Source organism: Setaria italica, chromosome VIII (assembly GCF_000263155.2).
Source record: "Setaria italica strain Yugu1 chromosome VIII, Setaria_italica_v2.0, whole genome shotgun sequence".
NCBI classification, from domain to species: domain Eukaryota; kingdom Viridiplantae; phylum Streptophyta; class Magnoliopsida; order Poales; family Poaceae; genus Setaria; species Setaria italica.
Window position 1 is genome coordinate 4,991,449 of NC_028457.1, and position 25,467 is coordinate 5,016,915.

A 25,467-nucleotide genomic window follows, 5' to 3' on the forward strand; every position below is an offset into this window, starting at 1 on the left:
ATGAGTGAGACAGAGAAAAGATAAGGCAATATTGCCACTTACTGCAGCCCACAAGAAAAAGGTACATGGTGCACAGTCAGCAACATTGGAGCATCGACATGCTAACAACTATTCCCCCTTTTTTCAAATTATAGGTAGTTTTATTTTTTTTAATTCATAAATTTGTTATGAACTTAGATATGCTATATATTTAGATGCATAATGATATCTACACATATAGGAAAATCAAAACGACTTATAATTTGGCACGGAGCCATTAAGGTAGTAGTAAGTGAGAGCAAACTTTCGCAGCGTAACATGGATGAGATACTAAATTTTGAGAGGAAACTGTAGGGGTTTCTGAAATCCCCGTGGTTTATAGGCAAGTTTTTTTTTTTTGCGCAAATTTCACAGATATTGAAGCAGCTCTTGTCCGGAGAAACGATGAAAGCACCCCACGCTGGACGGCTGGACTCCCCTGCTTTTTCTGGGCAATGCGATTGGATCGGATCTGGAAAGCGAGTGACCCGCCGACAGCACCACCGGCATGCACGGCTCACTGACTGACTTTGGAGTCGCCGCTCACCTACTACTTGGGCACCTTTTTCTTGCAGCACACATGCTGTTTCGGTTGGACAGTCGATGCAATCATCAACAGCCACATGCTCGTCCTTTTGCAGCCGATTCGATCCGTCCAGCTCTGTAAATATTCCGAAGAATCATTTCGTATTTCTGCAAATCCGAATCCCGTTAAAATTGTTCCGGCAAGAATTCATCTGAATTCTCTCATCTCAAGCTAGTAACACTGAAGAACGACACGGTGTAGAAACCAGCTCGATACACAATACAAAGACTGCAAACCATATAAACACACGGCCATCAGCCACGGAGCCACGGCCGGCGGCCGGCCGGAGAGCTCTACCAGCTATACTAGGCCTTGACGTTGACGGTGTACTGGACGACGGTCTCGCCGGAGGTGGCGCCGGAGTCGATGGTGTGTGCCTGGACGTACCCTCTCGCCATCCTGAACTTGCCGCTGCCTCCGACGATGCTCATCTCGCGGACGTCGTTGATCACCTCGTTCCGGCCCAGGATCGACAGGCTGCTCCCGTTGTACTCCCCGGCCGTGAACACGAAGTTCATCACCATGAGGAGGCCGAACGTCTTCTGGTCCGCGAACGTGTAGGTGCCCTGGGCGCGGCCCACCTCGGTGCCGGCGGCGCGTGTCGGGCCGGAGGTGAGCGGGTCGTCGATGGCCACAACCGCGCCGAAGAAGGTGGAGGAGGAGTTGGAGGACGGAGCCTGCGCGATGCGGATCGCCGTCGGGCTCGTCCCGCCCACGATGTCGTGGAAGTAGAGCTTGAACGTCGTGAACCCGGCGGCGTCGTCCGCCGCGGAGGACGGGGTGGGTGCCAGCGCGACGGCGGCGCACAGGAGGAGGACGGTGGTGGCCATGGCCATGGTGGTGGAAGTGTGGGTGATGGATGGAGGGGTGCTGCGGCAGGAGGTGGCCGAGATGAAGATGAGGCACCTAGCTACAGGATATCAGGATATGTAAGGGTGGGACTGTGGGAGTGGTTGGTGATACAGTGAAGAAGCAGTCGCGGTCTGGCGGGTCTCTGCGGCAGGTCGCCAGCTTTGCTGTTGTTACTGGGGCCGGTAGGTGAGGTCGCCATGGATTGTCTTCTTCCTTTACATGGATGGCAACTTTATTTGGTAGTTGTTCAATTCCCACGCCGACCCAGCAACAACGATGCGTTGACGACGCGACGACATTGGTGGAGGCTGCAAGGGCACTGAGCACTCACGAGTCACGGGCATGACGCCCGTCGGCCCGTGGCAGAGGTGGGTCACCGGGAACGCAACCAAAACTTAGCTTTCCGTGTAGTACCAATTTACGAAACTAGCATTTCTAGCTAATGAAAATTTCTTATCTTTACTCTCACACCATGTAAGAATACTTTGAGTTATTTTTTCCATATATTAGTAATGGTACAAGTGGCTGATTTAGATATATATATATAATTAGATACTTTTCATATTTTTTTGTATTATAGAGGCTGAGATGGGTAAGTTAGTCTCTAGGTCATTAATGATGGCAGATAGATTTAGAAATTATTTTAGATTATTATATAATGGCAGAGGTAGGTAATTTACCTACACAATTATAGAGTAGTCGTCTTCGTTGTCATCATCACAACAGTGACTAGTTTATGAGAAATTTACGTTTTCACTATAAATTTTTCTTAATGACAGTGGAGCATAATTTAGAAGCAATTGGCAGTTGTATGTTTTGATACCTATGGTTGCCATACACAATTGGTAGTTGTATGTTTTGACTTTTTTTCCTAAGAATTTCTAGGATGCTTCTATTTTATAGCAGGAAGCTTAAAAAAGAGTCACTACCTAATTCATAACTATAAGGTTGCTATATTTGTACCAATCGGACGCGCGTCAAGCAGGGGTGCAAGTATCCATTGGTGTCCCTGTTTGTATCCATCAGCGTAAAGAAAATCATTCAGAGATTTGGTGGAACGCATGATGACGACGCTGCACAATAATTGTACTTTGGTATTATATCTGTTGTGCCTCGATCTCTTGTAGGGTAACCAACCCCGGGGTGCATCTGTTCTTGTATTGTATTGAGTGGTTGGTAGTTGCTGTCTTTGTTCTTGAGCATCTCCCCTGACGACGAACCCTGTGCATGAAGCAAGGAACCAACTCCAACAGAGAGGCGGCAGTACTGCTCGTACAGTTTACACACCTTACCAAAGTAGAGCTGTCCTGCTTTCAAGCATTTGCCGCCGACCTTTAATTACCTCATGTTCATACTCCTATAATCAGTGGCGGAGCCAGGAATTTTAAAGAGCCTAGGCGAGACAATACGTCAAGCTAACAATGACAAGTAATGCACATGAGTATATTATTATTATATAACATACATATAATATTAGGAAACCATGATAGATTCAAATTAAGATATTAAATGATTTTTCAATACACAATTTCAAGACTTAGATAATGAAACACAAAAGATAAACCTAATGCTATTTGGTAACTACGGTTGCACACGAGCAGGGTTACGAGGTAGCTGCATCTTGCGACTCTTCAAGTTTTGAAACCGCCGAAGAATAGTAGCTTCATCAAGTGAATTGAATAGTTCTCGCTCAATATAGCACACCATTAAGTTGTTGAACCAATCATCAACAATCTTATTGCGGGATTTAGACTTGATAGTCTTCATAGCTGAGAAAGCCCTTTCAACAATTGTTGTTGACACCGGCACCAACAATGCCATTTCAACAGTTGTTGACACAGGCACCAACAATGCCAATTCAATGAGCTTGTAGACCAATGGAAAAAATAAATGTTTTTCAGTTTCAACCATTTTCTAGGACAAACTTGCAATATCTTTGCAATTAGCAAAGGCAACATGCCTCCTTACATGAAGAATATAGGTCTCCAATTGTCCCCTTATGACTCCACGATCATGATTTGAGAAATCTTCATCATAAATGTCAGCAAGCCGAGCAAGCTTTTGACATCAAAACTAGAGAAAAGTTCTTTCGATCAAGACAAGAAAAGCACATCAATAGTTTCATTGTCACTTCACTAAACCGATGATTCATCTCAGCACATATTTTATCAAGAACAACATAGAAAATCTCAATACGATAATGATGAAGATTAGTAATGGTAAATCCATCACGTCTTGAATGATCCCTCACTGGTATTTCCTCAGCCATGATCTACAAGCCCCTGCTTGCTGCTCAAGTACAGCCGATCAACGGATCAAGCTTGGCGTGCCCCGTCTCCAGCAACGTGTTGAACTGCAGCAAGAACTCAAGCAGCTGCTGGCACCTTTGACCCTGCGGCAACGAGTGGATAAAGGCCAAAGCCACCACCCTGCCTCGCCCCGTTTTCATCCGCATAGGCAGAGCAGAACTCCGGTGAGCCGGGGAGCCCAGGCAACGGCCCACGGTGGCCGGGCCTTGGTCCGTCACTGCCTATAATCCTCTCGTCCGAGCAATGTGTTTGGTTAGACAGCATTGCGGAATGGGACCGTTCCACATCCACTGTTATTCTCACATCCAAAGTTTGATGGCTTGATTCTATCAATTTATGAGACCTGATGTAGTATTTAGCATCACAACTGATTTATCAATCAGACACATGAAAAAAAATGGATGAAATAATGATCCTATCATATCTCATCCTATGAACTAAACACAAACCGATGATAAAAAAGGGTCTCTTTACCTTGCTTGCTTGCGGTTCAAATTCATTACTACCACGCCTATGCACCAATTAATAAACCAAATTCCGTTTATTAATTTTTTTGAACGAATAATTTTGTTTATTAATAATTGCATTGGCATTTGTAATGAGATTCTTATTCAACATCTATCTCGAGCTCTAGATATTATATTGAGCCATAAACCGATCGTCATCTGAAAGCTTAAAGCCACGAAAAAGAATGGAAATTAAATTCACATATTGCAATGCGACTTTACATCAGTATATATAAGGCGTTGGCCGTGACTTCAATCCAACATCTCCAGCTCTTAAATACTGTGTTGAGCTGTATAAACCGATCAACTGAAACATTAAATCTGATGAAAAAGATTAGACAATTGACATATCGGTATGCCACTTTACAACAAGGACTCGAATCCTAGAAATCTTATCGGCTGAGCCATGCTCCTTTCGCGACGGAAGAAGCTAGTTCACTAGTATGCTTTTATCTTAGGATGTTGCTGTGTTACCAACTTGAGGTTGCACCACCTCTAAAAAGTGCATACTTTCTTATAATAAAATAATAAGTCCCACTTTGAGCATAAGTCTCTGTTCAAGTTCAAATTTTGTATGATGATGATAATGATTGCACGCACTATCCATCTACAATTTTAACAAAAAGTTTTATGCACCCAGGAATATTCATTTAACACAACTGGAACGCGAGGCCGTTGTTTCAGCCAAGATCAATTAAAGTCGACCCTGCCCAAAAGAGAGAGTGTAGCAGGCTAACTGTTTTCTTTTTGGTTGAAGATTAATAGGGCCCATAAACCATGCACTACTACTCTCAGCTAAAGGCCCAAATACTTTAATAACTGTGAAACCGGGCCGAGCAAAGCAGCCACAAAAAAACATAGGTGGAGCAGACCCGGGCCAAATTCCAACTAGCAATAATATTGCGTTTGGCCCAACAATGGCCCGAGGCTGCAGCTTTCTTCTTTCTTCTTTGAGCGCCTGGTTTAACCTTTCCTTAGATCGATTACTACGTGGATAATCCATCTGTTTAGAGTTTCGAGCTTATCCTGGGGGTGTCGTACGTAGCATGTAGTGTTAGGAGTCAAGGTGTCTTAGAAGGTTGCATGAAGCAGTTTTCATGTGTTAAAAGAATAAATTTTGTTTCTCATGATGTCAACAGTTGTACCATACTTTCCAAAACTGAACATCTGAAAATCAAAGTTTGACTGTATCGATGTGTTTTTGATAATAAAAAAAATTAGTTTTACGAATCTTTCTAAAAAAATTAATAAAAACTAGATTTTTGGTAATAAAAAAATTTCTAAAAAAGAGCGTTAGCCTCATCCATCAGAGATGAGAGCCCTGACGAATCTTTTTCCGGCCACGTGAGAGCAGAGCACATCTTGCTGGGATAGACGGTTTTGCTGAAGCACGAGCTAAAAAATGGAGAAGAATAAATGAAAGTAGGAAAAAGGAGATGGAGGGAGCCAGGAGGAAAGAGCAGCTACACGAATGGCGATAGGTTTCTTTATTTTGTCATCTAGAAGGGTACGGACGTACGGTACAGCAAATAAACTGCCCATAGTATCATCAGTCAACTAATTAACTTGCACGCGGCTCGCCAACGACGTAATCGGAGTTCACAGCCATGCCGTGCCAAGTCGTAGCTTGATCACCTACTGCATGCCGCTGTGTTGCTCCAAGTCCAGTCACCGACCAAGTCCGTTCAAAAGCGAAATCTAAGAGAATCCGAATAATTCCAGGATCAACTCATCCGCATGCATGTACACACACAAAAGAAAAGAAAAGAAAAACAATAACTCAACCACGACGACGATATCATAGAAAATGTGACGTCTGGATGCGAGAACGTGAAGTAGACCCTGAAAATACGACCACGAAGCTTCCAGCCATAGCTGAGCTATACCTGCATGCATTTCAACAATCCGTATGGAGAACTTAGAAACTTTACTGAACACGTTTCACAATAGAGCCATGGATTCACTGAATACCACCATGGATTCACCCCCTGCCGCCGTACTTTAAATAGAGCCATCCTCGTTGCACCCCCTCACCATCCCACCTCGAGCTCGAGCTCGCAAGAACCAGAGCGTAGAACCATCAAGCAAAGCTCCACCTCGACCACCATGGCAGGCAGCAGCAGCTTGGCGGCTCTCTCCTGCGTCCTCGCGGTGGCCCTGCTCGCCGCCACGGCGTCGGCGGAGGGGGAGAAGGAGACGCGCCTGCGCGTGTTCTGGCACGACGTGGGGAGCGGGGGCCCGAACGTGTCGACGGTGGTGCTGGTCGCCAAGGGCCCCAACTCCGACGCCTCCGCCACCAGGTTCGGCTACGTCACGGTGATCGACGACCCGCTCACCGAGGGCCCCAACCTGACGTCGAGGCTCCTCGGGCGCGCGCAGGGCATGTACGTCAGCGCCGGCAAGGACAGCATGTCGCTGCTGATGGCCATGAACTTCGTCTTCGTGGACGGCGCCTACAACGGCAGCAGCCTCGCCATCCTGGGCCCCAACGCCGTCGAGCGGAAGGTCAGGGAGATGGCCGTGGTCGGCGGCACCGGCGTGTTCCGGTTCGCCAATGGTTACTGCGAGGCGAGGACGCAGTGGATCGACACTAGGACCAGCGACGCCACCGTCGAGTACAACATCCACGTCCGCCATGACTGAGGATGGATCATGCATGCTTCGTCGTGCAACCGCGCTATTATTTCTGGTTGCTGATTTCTTACATGGCAGTTCGTATATAAGCTTAATTTCTCGATTGTAGCACTGGTTTTAAGTTTTGAGCTCGTGAGATGATGCAGAATAATGGGGTATTGATATAAATATAATTGTTCCGTCCATATATACCTTCGCCGTTTGAACGGGAGTGATATATCATTTAATTTTGACTTCGTCAATCGTGTACTCATGTTCATGCTAGTCAAGAGATTTTCTCCACAAAGTGTGGCTGCTCTTTATAACATTTTCCTGAGCCACTCCCCTCGGGCGTTCAGAAGGAAGTCAAGGAACTGCATGGTTGGCAAGGCAGGGGCTCATAGACCAACTGCCATCCTGTAGTAACTGCAGATGAGACGACTCATCCCCAAGCCTCCTCCGGCTGTCAAGTCGTCGTCACTGCTCGTAGTACTGTACTGGCCGAGGCGGCAGGCCCTTGAGCTAGACAGAGCAGCATCCGTTTCTTCCCGTCCCTCCCAGTCACATGCATCAACAACACTTTGACACTTTCCCGTTTTGAGCATCATCTGCTTATTGAGAACGAAGCTGTTTCCACGCGAAGCCAAGCCACGTAGGATTATAGGTGGAGACTCTAAAAAAGAGAGAAATTATAAAAATTCTCACAAAAATTAGAAACATCCGGTCATCAATCCGGTAGGCTTTAATCACAATTAATAATAATAGCCATCAAATCTATTATGTTTTCTAAAACATTACTCACCTCTACTATGATTAAAAGATTCTAAAATAGCCGGTGACGCCACCATCCAGTACAACCTTCACATCCACCACGACTGACAGGGATCATGCTGTGTGAAACCATAGTATTTCTATTCGTCGGGTCCGTCTGTCCGTGTATATGCTTGTTTTCTCAACTACTACTGTTGAATTGGTGTTATGTTTTCATCCGGAGAACTTACTGTTACCAATTAGAGGTTTATTTTGAAGTCTCCACAGTAGTTTCCAGATAGAAATTATAAAAATTCTCACAAAAATTAGAAACATCATGCCATCAATCTGGTAGACTTTAATCATGATTAATAATAATAGCCACCGGATCTATTAAGTTTTGTAAATTACCCACCTCTACCATTGTTAAAAGATTCTAGAATAACCTCCTAAATTTACATATAAATTACCCATATTTGCCACTATAAATAAAATAATCTAAAGTAATAATCCAATCTTCAACTAAATAACCGAGATGTGCCACTAAAAATAATACAAAGTAAAAAAAATCTTAGTCGATAGTAATCTCTATCTACGGAAGCCTGTGTGCACCAGCACAAAAATCGTAATAAGCATGTGACACGAGCTATACATGAGATCATATTTAGCATCCATCGAAACAAAATTTAGCCTTATTGGAATGCTTTAAGACTTAATTTTAAATTGAAAACCTTTTTTTAACATGTAATTTGTGAAGCTAAATAAATTTTCACCATAGTAGCAACTATAATAGGAGTTAATTTGTTAAAAGACTTCTTTTCAAACCATGAATTTAAGTGATTTTTTCTTGGATTTTTGGAAACTATCTGGTTGGTAAACAATTTAGTTGAAAAAAAAATTAGCATTGCGACAAGAATTTTCATTTAAAATCTGCAATAAATATGATGCTAAATTTGAAATCCATTCTCTTACGCGAGTACATTTTATAAACAGATGATTAAAATAAAATAATATTAATGAATACTCGCTCCGTCCAAATTTACTATTCGTTTTGGTTAATCTAGATACATCATTATTGTAATATATCTAGACATAATATATATCTTAGTGCATATGAAAAGGTATGCATCTAGAAAAGTCAAAACAAATAAGTAATTTGGGACGGAGGGAGTAGATTATATAGTAGCTAAAAATTGGATTCCTGTACTATTTTTTTCCCCTTAAGTTTTCTTCTTTATCCAGTTTCTATTTGTTCTCTTTCCTACCTTTTATTCTTCTTCTTTATCCGGTCCTCTCGTGCATGCCGTCTCTCGTTCCCCGATGCCCAGCTTCAGCCTGGCGCGCGCCGCTCGGGACTGGCCTGCTGCCGATGCTCCCCCAGGCCCCAGCGATTGGATTCCAGGTGCCGCCGCCCCATCTTACGCGTCGGGGGGCTGGTCCTCGCCGCGTCTCCGCCCGGTGACCATCTGCCAGCGGCACTATAACTGTGCATGCCGACTTCGTCCCTGCCACCGGTGGTTCCCGCGCAGGCCGACCCCGCCATACCGCCGCCCCCGCCCCTCTCGTCGTCGGCGGCGTGAGATCCGGCTGCTTTGATACGTGGGTCAGCTCATTGCTCAAGGCCGTCGGTGAGCTGGTGGACCTCAAGGGTATTCGTGTCTTTTCATCATACTGTGAATGGGTTTTCTATTTTTTTAAATTGGATTATTACAAATGGAACTAACAGGGTGAACGAGGCTTCATCTTCAAATAATAGGGGTAAAATCTTAAAGTGAAAAAAAGCGAGGGTAAAATCACAGTTGAGAAGGGAATAGCCCCTTAGCTCTTACCGGCCCATAAAGCTGGCCGAGCGGCCTGTCAAACGGCCCTAAAGCGGACGGCTTCTCGTCCTGTACCACCCCGTCATGGCTCCCCCACCATCTCGGGTCAACCAGTCGCCGTGACGCGGGGTCCACCAGCCAGCGAAGCTCACCGGCCGGCGGCCGGCAAGCAGCTGGCGCGCAACTGCTACACACGTCCACACCATGTGCACGCCTATAAAGCCGCTGGCAAGTTAACATGGCCCTCCTCCTGTCCTGCACCCGCATCAGTCACCATGATGGTCCCACCCAAGCTTCAGCTTCCCCTCCTCCTCTCCCTCCTGGCCTCCGTCGCCGTCGTCCACGTCGCCGGCGACGCCGGCCACGACGGCCTCACGCACATCCACCTCTACGTGCACGAGACGTACACGGGCGCGAACGCGACGGCCGCCGCGGTGCTGCAGTCCCCGCTCGGCGCCAACTCCTCGTTCGGGAGCATCGGCGTGGTGGACGACGAGATCCGCGTCGGCCCGGACCGCTCCTCCCAGCTCGTCGGCCGGTACCAGGCCGTCTTCTTCGGCACGAGCCTGCAGCTCGGCGCGGGTTACCTGTCGTCCGTCACGCTCGTGTTCACCGCCGGCGAGCACGCTGGGAGCACGCTGTCCGTGCAGGGCCCCATACTCGGGTTCACCGGCACCATCGAGCGCGCCGTCGTCGGCGGCACCGGCAAGTTCAGGCTCGCCCGCGGGTACATGCTCTTCAAGATGATCAGCAAGCCCACGCCGGAGACCGACGTCAACGAGGTCGATCTCTTCGTGCTCATGCACCATGGCAAGTACTAGATCGATGGATAGCGCACACCGTGAGTGGCTAGCGAGAGTGCGCGCGTTGGCACCCTCTCGACGTCGTCTACCTCCATCGTTTTCGTGATTTGTTCTTGTCAAATTATCCAGAAAAAAAGAGGTCACATTTTATCTGTAATGCTGGTTTCTTCGTCTTCTTTGGTAAAAAAAAATAAAATCTCTCGCCTCACGAACTCACGGTTCTCATTCATATCCGGAAAAGGGGGAAAACAATTGTTGCCAACTTTTGTGGCCGTGGAATGATTCGCACGGACAATGATTGATGTGTTGTTGAGTGGTCTACACGTCAAGTGAGCTGTGCTCAGGGAAAAACAAACAAACAGGTGAGTGGTCCACGTCAGAAAGTGTAGCAGCATTTTGTGCACTTAGCCTTGTGGATAAAGTTTTGGCTCCATTTATGCCCTACACTATTTCAATTAGTCTAATATACTCTTGATGAGATTTGTTTCTTTTTTGTTTTTTGCGTACAAGTTGAGGAGTTTGAATTTTGAGTATAGTGATAACGGACTTAATAAGATTGTTTCATGATCATCTTCATAGCTAGGTTAGGAGCATCTAGTATGAAATTAACAATAGAAATAAAAATTGTACGAAAGAATTTTAAAAAAATTGAAGGATTTCTCTAATATAGGATAACATGTCCTCATGAGTCACCACCCCATATGATCCTTGCCCACATGGAGAAACAAAAGAAAAATCTCGTTTGAGGATAGATTAGATCCATTGAAATAGTTTGGAGAAGTTAAACTAAATTTTATATAGACTATAAGTGGACAAAGTGGGTTGTTGAATTTAGTCAGACGAACATTTGAGAGAGATGAACTTACCCTTTTCCAGCTGACTTGTTACCCATCAGCCTAGCACAGAGTAACTTGAAGGCCCATTGCCCTCGTCTCTCTCCAATGTTGCTGATGCAGCAGAGGAAAAGCCCAAATCTGCTTGGTGAAGCCGGCGAAGTACATAAGCACCTGAAATTGGACCGAGCAAAGAAGGTCATTTTATCGAGGCACAAATAAGCATATTATGTTTTTTTTTGAGAAAACCCGGTTGGACTGGTATTACATTCAGCTCCTTGCAAGGGAACCCCTCAAAGAAAAATAAATTAGATTGAAGTCCTTCTATGGAGCTCCTGCTTGTCCCCGGTGCCGCCGGTTGGATCCGCCTCTGCTCGGTACTTCCCCATCGCAGGAAGCAGAGAAAAGCACCAAGGAAGAGGTTGGAAGCCGACTCCCTAGCGGACGAAGATGCTTCAATTTTTGAAAACGGCAAGAGTGGCACGGTAAGCAAGTGACCGTGCACTTGAACCACTGAACGCTCCGGCAGATGGCCATCGCCCGTAACTCCGTCACAATGAACAGGAACAGACGCCTGCCACCTCAATGGCAAGACCCAATCGACGAGCAACGAAGAACTCAAAAAGGGGATCCATGCACACCAACCCGATTTCAACATTATCAGGCAGTGGAATACATACCTCACAGCTAAGCCATCAGAGATTTCACCATAATTGATGCCATCACCAAGGAATAACGGGAGGGAGAAGAACCCATGGCCATACCACATCGACTCTACCATGGGTAACTAACCCTAACCTAGCTAAGAACTACTTATTAGGAAGAGGTTTATACATCTGGATGACAGATCCCCGGTTCCCCACACCACCGGAGCCGGGAAGGCGTCCAGAAGCGCAGGGAACCGGCGAGGACAAGCCGGATGGATGAAGAGCCTTTCCACCGCTACAGTAGAGAGCTAGCAGAAGGAAGAAGAAGAGTCGGGAACCACGCAAACACTAATAAGCATATTATGCAGTGTAACCAGCCAGACCCGGGCCAAAACCCAACTAGCACAACATTGGGCTTAGCCCAATATTGATCGTGTTGTTGGATACTTGGATGGGGACACGCTCTATGGTTGTTTGAAAAACCTTTGAGTTGTTTGGAATTAACATGATAAAACACGATCAATTCTACTTCTTTATTTTTCCAAATGTTTGAACATTTTCTTATGTAGCTGGAATATTTTCTCATGAAGCTAGAAACATGTTCTCAACTGAATTTTTTCTCCAAAACCAAAAAAATTTAATCAATAAGCTAGAATAATTTTGTCTTACCGCATTGTTCCACTCAAAGAAAAAATATCCCAATTTTATAAAGAAACACCACACCTTCATAAAGAACACTTTTTGAAATATATGCAAGTGCCGTCTTATTTTGAAAACCTTGTCTAAAGGTGTGTTTGGATGGATGCCACCGCCGGCCAAGCCAAATTTTGGTCGTTGACTGCGGGCAAGCGTTGCGTTTGCATCCAAGCCGTGATTTGGCCGCTTTGCTCCCGTGCGCATGGCGTTCATTTTTTGCTAGAACGCAGCTGATTCCGGGGCGGCCGATTTGGCCGCCAAATATTGGCTGGCCGATGATGGTTTGGCAGGGCCAGACTGCATCCAACGTGCCCTAAGAGACAGGATTGTGTAATTGAAATTTATTTTGGACAAAAAAATTACAAGTTATGATTTTTTTTAGAGTAGGAGAGGAAGGCTGCTGATGTCGCTGAGTGACAGACCAGCACCTGATGCGCGTCATCCAATTCCTAGATGTGGCTGACATTTGTGGCAGTTACCGGTACGTGAACCTCTCTACAATTTGAAGTGCACGCTTCACGCTCCTAGGGCTAGTTGGTGCCACTATGCTAGAAATGATTTGTGCTGCACGTCGAAATTAGCATGCTAGCGACGAATTGGCACCCGCCAGTTATAAAGGTGACTGGCCGGTGGGCTAGTGCCCGCCAGCACATATGGCTTTGTGCTGGCGGATGATCTAAGGATGTGATGCATCTGTGCTGGCGGGCGCATTAGGTGCCTGCCAGCACAAACGACACCAAGCTAGTGAAGCGAACATACCTTATCTCTACCCGGTGCCTCTCCTCCATCCCTACCTTATCCCTTTGCATTGCTCAACCTTATCACATTCACCGCACACTTCTCTCCCATCCTCACATCTCTCTCCCTTATCTGTCTCCACAATGAAGCTGTGGCCGGCTCGGATGATCGGCAAGCTGAAGACGGCGGATTCACTGCTGGTGGCCCCACATTGGTGTCTGGTGCGGGCACGAGCCGCGTCGGCTAGAGCCATAGGCAGCTCTGGCAACACAGAGGCACTGCAGCCGGTGGACCCATGGGCAGCTCTGGTGCGCGACAGCGAGCTTCTGCCGCTGCTCATGTAGCTTGTCCGAGGTACGTGCTCAATCTTGCAAGAACAGCGGCACCAGAATTAATTGTAGTAGATGAAAAAAACAAAATCACGGCAACACTTTTGTTTCATTCATATTCATTGCTCAGGTTGGCAAGGATGTGGAGGGTGATTGCCGACGCGCACCAGGGATGAAGCGAACTGCCGATGAGGTGACTGTGCTGCTTATGTCCTTGGCCGCCGCTGCAGCTAGCTACAACTTCGGTTGGGGAAGGAGGCATTAGGCACACCGCCGCTGCCGAGCTCTACATGGACCTATGCGCCCGGCGGCGACTCCAATTGGGGAAGGAGGCATCAGAGGCTCACCGCCACCTCCGAGCTCGACGCGCTCGCGCGGAGCTCCACGGGTGGCGCATGGCACATAGGCGTAGGCCGAGTCGCTGCTTCTTAAGCATCCACTAGAGGAGATCGCATTCACTACCAGAAACAGGGTGTTTGCCGAGTGCTAAAATGTTTGCCGAGTGCATTCTATCAGGCTTTTGGCAAATAAGCTATTTGCCGAGTGCCGACACAAAAACACAAAAACACTCGCAAAATATTTACACTCGGTAAAAGAGGCAAAAAACACTCGGGAAAGTTTGGCACTCGGCAAAAGAGAAAAAAAACACTTGGCAAAACGGAGGCACTCGGCAAAGAACCGCCACGTGAACATCCATTAGTACGTTCGCTGTCTGTTAGTACGTTTGCCGAGTGTCCGTTTGTGGAAACACTCGGCAAACAAATACACTCGGCAAAAGAGACAAAAACATTCGGCAAAGAAAGGCACTCGGCAAAGAACGTGCCACGTGTACAACTGTCATCATGTTTGCCGAGTGTAAACCTGTGGCACTCGGCAAATAATTTTATTTTTTCTCTTCTAACCTTGAAACATTTTCTACTCTCAACATACAACATGTGGTATTCCATGTTAAAATGTAGTATATTTCTAGATCTGTTTGCTATATTTAATTAATTTATTGCATTTCTATGAATTTTTTGGTATAAGTCAAATTTCAACTGTAAGTGATTCAAATAATAGAATAAAATGAGTATAAAAATGATATTCATGTTATTGAGTCCAGTATTAGGCCTTACCCGGGAAATGAAAAGAAATTTCAAATATCTTGTTTAGAAAATACGACCACAAACGTGAGGCCAATTGGTTTTTAAATTCTAAAAAAAGCAAACAAAGTCTGAAAATCATGAGATTTGTCATGATGTGATGATATCATTGATGCTGTGGTAAAAAATTGAGAAGATTTCGCACAATTTGTCATGTACGATGTTTACAAATCGAAGCATCTCAGTAGAAGATTCGTAGTGTTGAGAAGGAATCAGTAAGACTTCAAAACTTTTTGTATAAGCAATAGAGAATATATATTGTTTGATGTGAAATTTTGGTAAATTTTTGGATCCATTTGATAATTTTAATTTATTAAGTGCAATTATAGAATTTTAATTGATATAAATTAAATTTGAGTTGCATAAAATAATGGAATAATATTCGTAGAAAAATCATATATATAGTGTTGAGTCAATTTGACAAGGTATTTTCAAAGTACATCAAAAAAAGAAGAAAAACACATTGTGGAAAAGAAGGAAATGAAAAAATAATTAGTATATTTGCTGAGTGTCCAGGGTTTGGGGCACTCGGCAAAGCTGGGGTTTGCCTAGTGCCCCGATTCGACACTTGGCAAAGCTGGGGTTTGCCGAGTGTCAGATCTTGGACACTCGGCAAACCCTCCTAATATGCAGTCAACCGCCACACCTGCAACGGCCCGCTCACACGCACGCACGCTTACCTGCACCTCCCGCACCCGCGCCGCGCTGCCGCCGCCCCCTGTGTCAGCCCCCTACCCCGGCCCCGCCGCCCCCTGCGCCGCGCCCGCCGCCGCTAGCCCCCTGTGCCGGCCCCCGGACCCCCTGCGCCAGCTCCCTGCCCTCAGCCCCATTGCCCCCTGCGTCGGCCCCCGCACCCCCTGTGCCAGCCTCCTGCCCCCAGCCCCGTCGGCCCTGCGCTGCCCCCACGCCCCCGGCCATACTCCCCCCTGCCGGCGCAACTCAATAGTATTAAAGCTAAAGGTATTGAATTCGAAACTTTTCTCATTAGCTAATTATTTTTTTAAAATACTAGCAATCTACTGCAATCTTGTGTGTGAAACTTAACAGATGATGTAGGGAAAGTTGTAAATATTTGAAAATGCGCTGGTTGAGGAAAAATACTGGTATATTGTTTGTCATTGACCTCATACTTTCATGGTAAACTTTAATGCAATTGAAGTCCTAATTTTAACTAGGGTTAGTAGTGCAGAAGATATGGTATATGGGGTCCGTGTTTTATTTTCTTTATCATGGATTGTAATTGGCAAATTCTTAAGATTGGATATATATATATATGTTCTGAAGTGAACAAAGGGAAGGAGCAGTCTTGCCTTCTTGCTGTGTGTCTTGGGTGTTGGGTTAAGCTTGAGCATGGACCAAGTATTGTATTTGGGATTGTCTTCAAGAATAATCACAACTAAATGCAAATTGTAACCTATAATCATTTAAATGCTCATTGGGAAATTACAGTTCTTCTCTTGCTACACGCACATTTAATTTCAGCATACAAGTGACGTGACTTGTTTTATGTTTTAATAGGTTATGCGGCCGCCGCTCCGTGCCTCACCCTCCTGCCGCCCCCAACCTTCTCCCTGCCGTGGTTTTGCAAGGTATAAGCTGTGCCGTGGTTTTGCAAGGTATAAGCTGTGTATGTGGTTGTTGGCCATCTGCCTTGTAATGCTGTGTATGTGGTTGTCGACCATCGTGTCATTGGTTTGTTGCAGGTTGTGGTTACCTCACCGTGCAGGGGAGGTGCTGCTGAAATTTATAATTGACACTATTATGTTTCTTTGTTGCAGGAGAGGCTATTGCAAAGATCATTCCCCACCGTCCTCGACTCGTCACTTTGCCCTACAGCAAGGTGAGGCATCCTACACCCCTCTTTCTATATGATGAAACCTAGCTAGGCGTCTCCCGTTCGAAACAGATCCGATTGGAAATATGCAGATCTTTGCATATCTATAACCGTATCTATTTCGAATTGTCCACATTTTTTGGATAGCCCAAGGATGTGTAGATGAGATTAGTTTCCATGCTCTACTCTGATCCAAGACAGAGTTTTGGCAGCATCTCCCTGTTTTTCTTCGGATACACAATCTCCCTGCTTGTATTTGTCAGGCCGTGTATTTGGAGAACAGCGGGGAGGTGCTGCCAAAATTCTATCTCGGATAGGAGCAGAGCATGGAAACTAACCCCATCTATACATCCTCGGGTGGGATTAGGACCTATCTCCACCTATTAGACAATATAGGAACTTGCAGATGCAATTGATTTTTATATTACTTGCCGATATGTTAGAGGATGGATGACCGTGAGTGGATGTACACGGGCTACTCTAGTCAGGGTTCGTTGACTGATAAATGGATTCATAAGACCGATGCTTTCTTGGAACTAGCATTTGCAAGGGTTAAAGGACCGCGTGCCACTTGGTGTCCCTGCAATATTTGTGCAAACTCGCGTCGACAAACAAAGGAGCTCATGGGTGAACATCTTTGCAAGAATGGTTTATGGAAGACTATACCCGGTGGATCTACCATGGTGAATCCTATCGTGTGAGAGACGAGGTCGTGAGACAACGCATCGAGGATTATGATGCTGGGGTAGGATACATGTTAAATGACTTTCATGAAGCACACTTCAATGAATGACGTAGGGAGGAAGAGCTAGATCCAACCACAAAAGCGTATCACGATATGTTGTCTGCAGCACAGCAACCCCTTCACGGGCATACCAAGGTTTCTTAACTAGATGTCATTGCATGCCCAATGGCTGTAAAGTCCCAATTTAGCTGGAGTCGAGAAGCCTTCAATGTTATGCTGATAGTTTTTGGTAGCCTGCTCCCGGATGGTCACATTATGCCAAAGAGCATGTATGAGGCAAAAAAACTTCTTCGTGCACTTAAGATGCCATATGAGCAGATACATGCTTGTTCGAAGGGATGCATCTTATTTAGGAAAGAACATGCAGAATCAAAGTATTCTGTGAAATGTAAATCCTATAGGTTCCTGGAGATAGACTCTAGTGATGGTCTGAAGAGGCAGCTCGAAATCCCTGTGAAGATCCTACAATACCTTCCATGCATAACGAGGATCCAACGACTTTATATGAATGTGGAATCCGTGAAACAGATGACATGGCACAAATACGAATGTCGATACAATCCTTAGAAGCTAGTACATCCATTTGATGGTGAAGTATGGACAAGGTTTGATATGATTCATCGTGAGAAAGCTCTAGAGGCTCGTAATGTACGTGTTGCGCTGGCAACAGATGGGTTCAATCCTTATGGAATGGTGGCTGCCTCATACACTTGTTGACCCATGTTCGTTATCCCCCTCAATCTCCCCGCTGGCATCCTGGGTTCAATCCTCTTGTCGTTGATAATTCCTGAACACTCGGGGAATAATATAAGTGTGTACATGGAGCCTCTGATTGATGATTTGGTCTGTGCTTGGGAGGAAGGGGTATGGACATACGACCGAGCTACAAAGATAAACTTCAAAATGCATGTTTGGTACCAGTACTCCCTGCATGACTTTCCAGCATATGGGATATTTTGTGGCTGGTGTTTTCACGGGAAGTTCCCATGCCTAGTACGCAAGGTGTCTCTGATGTTCATTTGGTTGACGAAGGGTGGCAAGTATTCTTTGTTTGAAAAACATCAACAATTCCTCCCTTTTGACCATCCATTCAGATGAGACATTAAGAACTTTATAAAAGATGTAGTAGTTGAAAGTCCTGTACCCCAGATGATGATTGGTGTCGCGGTTCGTGCTCAATTAGACGCTCTCGAGGTTAATGACCAAGGAAATCGTTTTCTGGGATATGGTGAGCAACATGCGTGGACTCAAAAGTCATGCTTGTGGAACCTCCCCTATTTTCATGACCTTCTTCTTCCATGTAACATTGATGTAATGCACACTGAAAAGAATGTCACCGAGGCAATTTTTGGTACAATCATGGACATTCCTGATAAGATAAAAGATAATGTTAAGGCTAGAGTGGATCAAGCGAGGTTATGCAATAGAAAAAGCTAGACATGGCGCCTCCCGGAGGCGGCATGTCATGGAGAAAGCCTAAATCCAATTTCATTCTAACGTGGGCCCAAAGGAGGGAAGTACTAGAATGATTCCAAACGTTAATGTTTCCTGATGAGTATGCAATGAATCTAAAGAGGGGAGTGAACTTAGCTACTTTGCGAATCAATGGGCTCAAGAGTCATGACTACCACATATGGCTTGAGCGGCTACTGCCGGTGATGGTTCGAGGCTATGTCCCTGAGCATGTCTGGAAAGTGCTGGAGGAGTTGAGAAATTTCTTCCGCTAGCTTTGTGCTAAGGTGTTATCTCGTACCGTGGTTGAAGACATGGAAAGAATGGCGCCTGTGTTGCTCTGTAAGTTGGAGAAGATCTTTCCACCCGACTTCTTCAATCCTATGCAGCATTTGATTTTGCACCTCCCGTATGAGGCACGAATGCAGGGCCTGTGCAGGGCTGTTGGTGCTATTCAATTGAGAGATTTCAAAAGGTTCTTCGAACTAAATGTAAAAATAAATGCAAAATTGAAGCATCCATAGCAGAGGCATACATTCTGGAGGAGGAGGTGTTAAACTTCACAACAAAATACTATGCTGACAACCTTCCTAGCGTGCATAATCCACCCCCTCATTACAATGCTGGTGAAGATGAATCGAACCTTAGCTTTTTTCAAGGGAAACTAGTAAGTGCAAGTGGTGCTACTAACAAGACCTTGAAACATGAAGAGTGGCGCACTATTATGCTATATGTGTTGACCAACCTATCCAAAGTGGAGCCATAAATGCTGTAAGTTCTCAACAAAATTTTTCTCAAGTAGTCACAATTCTGTGTCCAAATCCCTTGTTTCTCGTTGGTACGGGGAATTTCATGAACAATTCTGGCGTGAATCAAGGGAACCTACCCCGCAGGAAGGTTCGACCCTTCTTAGAGAGGGTATGGGAAATGAAATGCCTGATTTCATTTCTTGGTTGAAACAGAAGGTATTGTCCAATTTGGATCGTACTTAGTTTGACATTACAAGTTGCTCATACGTTCGACTAATATAACGAACTACCATGCTTGAACTTGTAGGGACAAACCGATGCGTCTACGAGTGCTGAGTTGAGATAGGTTGTAGATGGTTGTGCCTACAGGATCATTTCATTTACTAGTTATGACGTGAATGCATATCGCTTTCACACAACAAGCCATGAGCAGAGTCGGCCCACAAATACCGGAGTTTTTACGCAAGGCTTAGATGGGGTTGAGTATTACGAAAGAATTGAAGAAATATACAAGCTCCTGCTTCATGGTTGCAAACCTCTTAATCCCATTATATTCAAATGCCATTAGTTTGATCCTGAAGTAGTAAGACGGACCCCTAAGTTTGGGCTAGTTGAAATTCGACAATCATCATCTTACTAGGACATGATGTCCATATTGTGGCTCAACAGGCCACGCAAGTTTATTATCTCTCATACTTGTGCCAAACCGTCTTAAGGGTTGGGATGTTGTGTATAAGGTATCACCACATGGTAACCTACCTGTCCCAAACAATGAAGATTACAACATAGACCCCAACACATATGACGAAGAGTTCTTTCAAGAAGATGGGCTCGAAGGGAGTTTCGAGATAGACTTAACCGAAGCTCAGGGTATGGAAGTAGACAATGAAAGTGGTGTTGATGAGGATGTCAGAGATGAGGTTTAGAATGTGAAGGACTTAGAATTATTTCAGCGATTACATTTAAGCAATAACGATGATGACGACATTCCTCCTTCGGAGCATGGGGATGATTATATCAACACGCATGATAGTGATGATGAGACCAGCTAATCCCGATCATGATGATTGTTTCTAATACATGTATGATCCATACTAATTGATTTATTATTTGTCATACCATGTTATTTTATAAGTATGTTTTGTTTATTTTGCATCTATTTCGATGTATTATCTATGCTAATTGGTCTTTTTTTGAATTGCAGGTGATTGAACAATGATGGGCGGTATGAGGAGGATAGCGTCGCTTTACCGGAAAGTGACAACAATGTGTATAGGGTCCGACGCAGCTGAGGGGTCCGAGAGGAGACCTTGGGGTAGACCCAGGGGTGGAGGCAAGGGTCGAGGGAATGGTGGAGGCAGAACGAGGAAAAAGTTGCATGTACCTTCGTGGACGTCTGGGTCTAAGGAGGTACCTTCCACTCACTGATCCTCTGAGGAGGAGGCAGGGGGTACCTCTTCCTCTACTTCGTCGCGCGTGTGGTTGCGAGGTCCCTTGATCCTCCCGAGGCGACCGATACCTCCTGAGAGATGCCCGCTGATTTGACCCGATGGAGACAAGTAAGTAACTTTAGATGTTATCACTAATTTTTCATTTGATAAATTACAATAGAAACTAATAATTTATCTTAATAACTTGGGCAGGAGTTGGAGGAAGGTCGGTGGGGGTGATCACGCACGCCATGTGAACAACATCCTTGGTCTTTTGATTAGGGAAAAGTTCCTTGGCCTGGTGCAGTTCAGCGAAACTGTCAAACCGGCCTACACGTGGGCCTACTATGCCGCCATCCCCAACGCCCCTTATCGGGATGGTAGGGTATTCTCCAACAACGTGCAGTGTGTCAAGGCTGAGCTTTGGGTAAGTCTTTCTCGCACTACATTGCTCAATACATTGCATTGATTGGACATTCTTGAAATAATGACCGGATATATCACGTCTATATGCAGGATTTCTTAGATGCGAGGAGGGATACGAGGCCAAGGCGGATGTTGTGGCTGACAAACCCACCAAGAAACTCGTCAAGGACATGCACTACGAGGCACGCGTCCAGGCCATGATCCAATACCATGTGGACATCCGTAGAGTGAGGGTCCCTAAAAGTGAGGCAAGAACCATGAAGCTGACCTGAGAACAATACATGCAGGTAAATATAGAATATTAATACTTATTTTTTCTGAGATTAATTATGCTTAATTTCATCTTCTTATATGTCATGTACTTGATGATGTAGGTGCCTCCGTGGTGGTGCACCCACGATCTGCAGTGCTAGGCCCGGATGGTGGACAGGTGGTGTGACCCCACGTGGGAGGAGAATCACAACGCTTGCCAGGAGCAGCTTTTGCTGATGAGAGGTCCACTAGACCATTAAGGCAACCTCAACCTCGCAGGATATGTGGCTAGATGGGTAAGTGAATGCATTTCTTTATTCTAACGCTCAATTCAGCATAGTTTCTAATCAGATTGCCTTTTTTTGCAGTCGGCGGCACATGGTGGCGAGCCTTGCTCCCAATTCAAGGCATATGCTTTGGCCCACAAGGGCAAGGCGACGGCCGACATCGCCTACAACCCAGAGGACCCTCCCTCGGCGTACAACAATGAGACCGTCCACAGTCGCCTCGATGGATACACATCGATGGCAAGGGTGGTCCATGGCCTAGAGTACGATCCGAGCACCCATGACCTTGATGGAGAAGTGGTCATGAGGGCAGGAGGAGGCAAGAAGCATGGCCGGTTCTGGATTGGTGACGGCACAATTGACACGGCCAGTACTCCCACTCTTTCCCAGCTTCGAGCATGGAGTATGAGTTCCAGCTTGGTGATACGCCCTCGGCCGGACTCTAGACGGTTCCAGATGGTCGAACTCCAAGTTATTTCTGTTTTATTCATCATTCATTGATTTTTACATACTTTTGCATTGCATTGTAATATTGGGATGAAATATTGTAGGCCCAGCATGAAGATAGAAGGCTCCGGTAGGAGCTCGAGCAGAGGATGGAGGCTGAGCGACTGCAGATGTTTGAAATGATAAGGGGTGTTTACGCTGCAATCGGTCAACCTCCGCCACCGATGCTAGTTCCTCCTTCTCAACCTGCTCCAAATACTCCACCAGGCACTGTGAGTCACTTCACAACCTTATAATCACTGTTTCTAGTTTATGCAGAATCAATGTTTTCTCCTTTGATGTGCATATGTTTCTAATTTCTAGTTTGCAGTTAACCTTGTAATCACTGTTACTTTCTCAATCACTTTAACTTAGCTACTTTTAGTTTTCGCAAAATTAATCACTATTTCTAGTTGCTAATACTTGTATGTTTTGTTCTCAATCAATGTGAATGATTTATCTCTTCTCCTTTATGCAGAATCAATCTGCGGCATCGAATGAGCCTCATGACCGACCGTGGTCATAGTGACTATGTTTATTTGCATTTATGATGAGCCTGGAGAGTGACTGTGAACAAACCTAGTTGTGATTTTGATGTTTATTTGCATTTTTGATTGTGAACAAACCTACTTGTGATTCTGAAGTTTACTTGTATTTATGTGTTGTCGATATATCTATATGAACTGCCTGTGATGCTTATTGTGAACTATCTGTGATGGATGTAATGTTTATTTAAGTGTGGGTACGTTATATGTGATCGAACCAAATAAACTAGATATAGATGGTAGCTTTGCCAAGTGTAACACTCGGCAAAACCCCTTTTTGCCGAGTACCATGCGAAATACACTCGGCAAAGAGGCCATGTGGCAAAAATCTGTGCATTTTGAGCCTAAAATGGCCATCTCTGCTGAGTGTCATTGTGACACTCGGCAAGGAGGCCAAAATCTGGGCCTAGAATGGCCGGTCTTTGCCGAGTGTCCGGGATGTGACACTCAACAAAGAAGCATGTTTGCCGAGTAGTGTTAGGGCCGGGACACTCGACAAACAAGGGCATGTTTGCTGAGTGTTTTTTCCCGTGGACACTCGGCAAAGAAGCCATCCTTGCCGAGTATTTTTTCCCACGGACACATGGCAAACATGCCATGCCATTTTTGTTGAGTGACCATGCCGTTAAACACTCGGTAAACACGCCGTGACCATCTTCTCGCCGTTAGGTTGCTTTTTTTTGCCGAGCGTCGGTTTTAGTACTCGGCAAAATCTTTGCCGAGTGCCCGATAAAAAACACTTGGCAAAGAAACTTTTGCCGACACTGTAGACGTCATGTGCTGTTTGCCGAGAGTTACACTCAGCAAAGCCTTTGCCGAGTGTTTTTTGGGCTTCGCCGTGGGCACATGGCAAAGCTACTGTTTCCGGTAGTGATTTGTGGTGACGGTCAAGCACCCACCAGCGCAAATCGCATTTGTGCTAACAAAAAGTTGCTGGTGGGTGCGAAACCCACTGGCACAGATAAGTTTTAGCCGTCAGGACCGATGTTTTCTGCCGTAGGGTACAGCTCCTCCTATAGCACTACTGTAGTGAGGAGGAGTCGGAACTGGGGGAGGCACTTTTTCTGCCTCCTCCGGCTCCTCCTCTTTTGTAGTTCATTTTGGATCTCGATTGACGTTCCGCTCCTCGCTACAGTAATGCACAGTGCTGAACAGTGTCACGTCAGAAGGAGCTGGAGCCGCATGAAGCCGCACCAAACTGGCCCTAACGTTCGCCACTATATGTACTTTCTTCTGTGTTCAAATAATTGTTGTTTCAGATAGCGACACAGTTACAAAGACACTGGTTTCATCATAAACTAATAGTATTAAACCCGTTCAAAATATAATAAATATGTCACATTTTTTACTACTGTTGAAGATTAATTTAGTCCTACCATTATCAGAGGTGAAGAATTTGAAGATTAATTTAGTAATGATGGTCAAAACTAAAAATGTGTTGACTGCACGTCCCAGAACGTCATATTTGAAGGGAGTATTTGGATATCGTCGCTTATGGCATGAGAGCTTTAATTTGACAAGCATGAACGTGGTTGACTTAGTCAAAATTAAATGACCACTCCCATAATCCCATTCAAACAGTGAACGTATAGGAGGAACAATAATTTATTTGAATAATCAGATGCTAAAAATCCTGTAGAACAAAACTTTAAAGCAGTGCCAGAATCGAGAAAATAAGCATATATACGGACTCTAGAAACATAAAAAAATCATTAAATGATCAACGACGACCAGAAATGTGTGGTTGCACGCAGCATGATCCATCCTCAGTCATGGCGGACGTGGATGCTGTACTCGACGGTGGCGTCGCCGGTCCTGGCGTCGAACCACCGCATCCTCGCCTCGCAGTACCCGTGTGCGAACCTGAACACGCCGGTGCCGCCGACCACGGCCATCTCCCTGACCTTCCGGTCGGCCTGGTTGGGGCCCAGGATGGCGAGGCTGCTGCCGTTGTAGGCGCCGTCGACGAAGACGAAGTTCATGGCCATCATCAGCGACAGCGAGTCCTTGCCGGCGCTGACGTACATGCCCTGCGCGCGCCCCAGGAGCCTCGACGTCAGGTTGGGGCCCTCCGTGAGCGGGTCGTCGATCACCGTGACGGAGCCGAACCCCGTGGCGGAGGCGTTGGAGTTGGGGCCCTCGGCGACCTGCACCACCGTCGACACGTTCGGCCCCCCGCTCACCACGTCGTGCCAGAACACGCGCAGACGCGTCTCCTTCTCCCCCGCCGCCGACGCCGTGGCGGCGAGCAGGGCCACCGCGAACAGGCAGGAGAGAGCCGCAAAGCTGGTGCCGGCCATGATTGTCGAGGTGGAGCTCTGCTTGATTGTTCTAAGCTCTGGTTCTTGCGAGCTCGAGCTCGAGGTGGGTGGTGAGGGATGCAACGAGGATGGCTCTATTTAAGGTACGGCATGGACGCATGGTGCCAATCCATGGTGGTTGGTAGGCCTGATAATGGGGGGCTCTACCCACCCCTCACCCACCCCTACCCGCAACAGTGAGATAATTAAGCAGACCTGCCCCCAACCAAAAACCTAATTAATCAACCCTCCCCAATCCACCCCACTGATGGTGGGTTTTGCCGTGGGTTACTGCGATAGGACAGGTGCGCACCACGGC

The 25,467-nt window shown here is 45.9% G+C and overlaps 5 protein-coding genes across 6 annotated transcripts; 2 read left to right on the plus strand and 3 right to left on the minus strand.

Moving 5' to 3' along the window:
• Positions 1-686: 686 nt before the first annotated feature.
• Positions 687-1,583, minus strand: LOC101781564 (dirigent protein 21). The gene has a single exon (XM_004978792.4). The coding sequence runs from the start codon at positions 1,438-1,440 to the stop codon at positions 910-912; it is 531 nt and encodes a 176-aa protein (XP_004978849.1). The 5' UTR covers positions 1,441-1,583; the 3' UTR covers positions 687-909.
• Positions 1,584-6,137: 4,554 nt separating this feature from the next.
• Positions 6,138-7,094, plus strand: LOC101783063 (dirigent protein 22). Its single transcript, XM_004978795.3, has one exon. The coding sequence runs from the start codon at positions 6,378-6,380 to the stop codon at positions 6,912-6,914; it is 537 nt and encodes a 178-aa protein (XP_004978852.1). The 5' UTR covers positions 6,138-6,377; the 3' UTR covers positions 6,915-7,094.
• On the minus strand, positions 7,064-12,132 carry LOC101781972. 2 transcript variants are annotated; one of them, XM_004978793.3, is made up of 3 exons: positions 11,771-12,103; positions 11,124-11,264; positions 7,064-7,557 (listed from the first exon to the last, which is right to left on the minus strand). In XM_004978793.3, the coding sequence occupies exons 1-3, from the start codon at positions 11,869-11,871 to the stop codon at positions 7,497-7,499; spliced, it is 303 nt and encodes a 100-aa protein (XP_004978850.1). In that variant the 5' UTR covers positions 11,872-12,103; the 3' UTR covers positions 7,064-7,496. The 2 variants fall into 2 exon arrangements, with proteins under 2 accessions (XP_004978850.1, XP_012703980.1); XM_012848526.3 differs by lacking the exon at positions 7,064-7,557 and adding an exon at positions 10,462-10,591 and having other exon boundaries at positions 11,771-12,132.
• LOC101782649 (dirigent protein 21) lies at positions 9,697-10,486 on the plus strand. Its single transcript, XM_004978794.3, has one exon. It carries the CDS (start codon positions 9,730-9,732, stop codon positions 10,273-10,275), a length of 546 nt encoding a protein of 181 aa, XP_004978851.1. The 5' UTR covers positions 9,697-9,729; the 3' UTR covers positions 10,276-10,486.
• A 12,282-nt stretch (positions 12,133-24,414) lies between the features above and the next one.
• Positions 24,415-25,248, minus strand: LOC101783461 (dirigent protein 22). Its single transcript, XM_004978796.3, has one exon. It carries the CDS (start codon positions 25,146-25,148, stop codon positions 24,615-24,617), a length of 534 nt encoding a protein of 177 aa, XP_004978853.1. The 5' UTR covers positions 25,149-25,248; the 3' UTR covers positions 24,415-24,614.
• Positions 25,249-25,467: the final 219 nt, after the last annotated feature.

Excerpts from the sequence above, each read along its gene's own strand:
- LOC101781564 (XM_004978792.4), bottom strand. The coding sequence starts at position 1,440 with ATGGCCATGGCCACCACCGTCCTCCTCCTGTGCGCCGCCGTCGCGCTG.
- LOC101783063 (XM_004978795.3), top strand. The coding sequence starts at position 6,378 with ATGGCAGGCAGCAGCAGCTTGGCGGCTCTCTCCTGCGTCCTCGCGGTG.
- LOC101782649 (XM_004978794.3), top strand. The coding sequence starts at position 9,730 with ATGATGGTCCCACCCAAGCTTCAGCTTCCCCTCCTCCTCTCCCTCCTG.
- LOC101781972 (XM_004978793.3), bottom strand. The coding sequence starts at position 11,871 with ATGGTAGAGTCGATGTGGTATGGCCATGGGTTCTTCTCCCTCCCGTTA. Across the intron at positions 11,265-11,770 it reads TCTGATGGCTTAGCTGTGAG|GTGCTTATGTACTTCGCCGG; the intron begins GTATGTATTCCA and ends GTCCAATTTCAG. Across the intron at positions 7,558-11,123 it reads AACAAGTCAGCTGGAAAAGG|AGTCTCCACCTATAATCCTA; the intron begins GTAAGTTCATCT and ends TCTCTTTTTTAG.
- LOC101783461 (XM_004978796.3), bottom strand. The coding sequence starts at position 25,148 with ATGGCCGGCACCAGCTTTGCGGCTCTCTCCTGCCTGTTCGCGGTGGCC.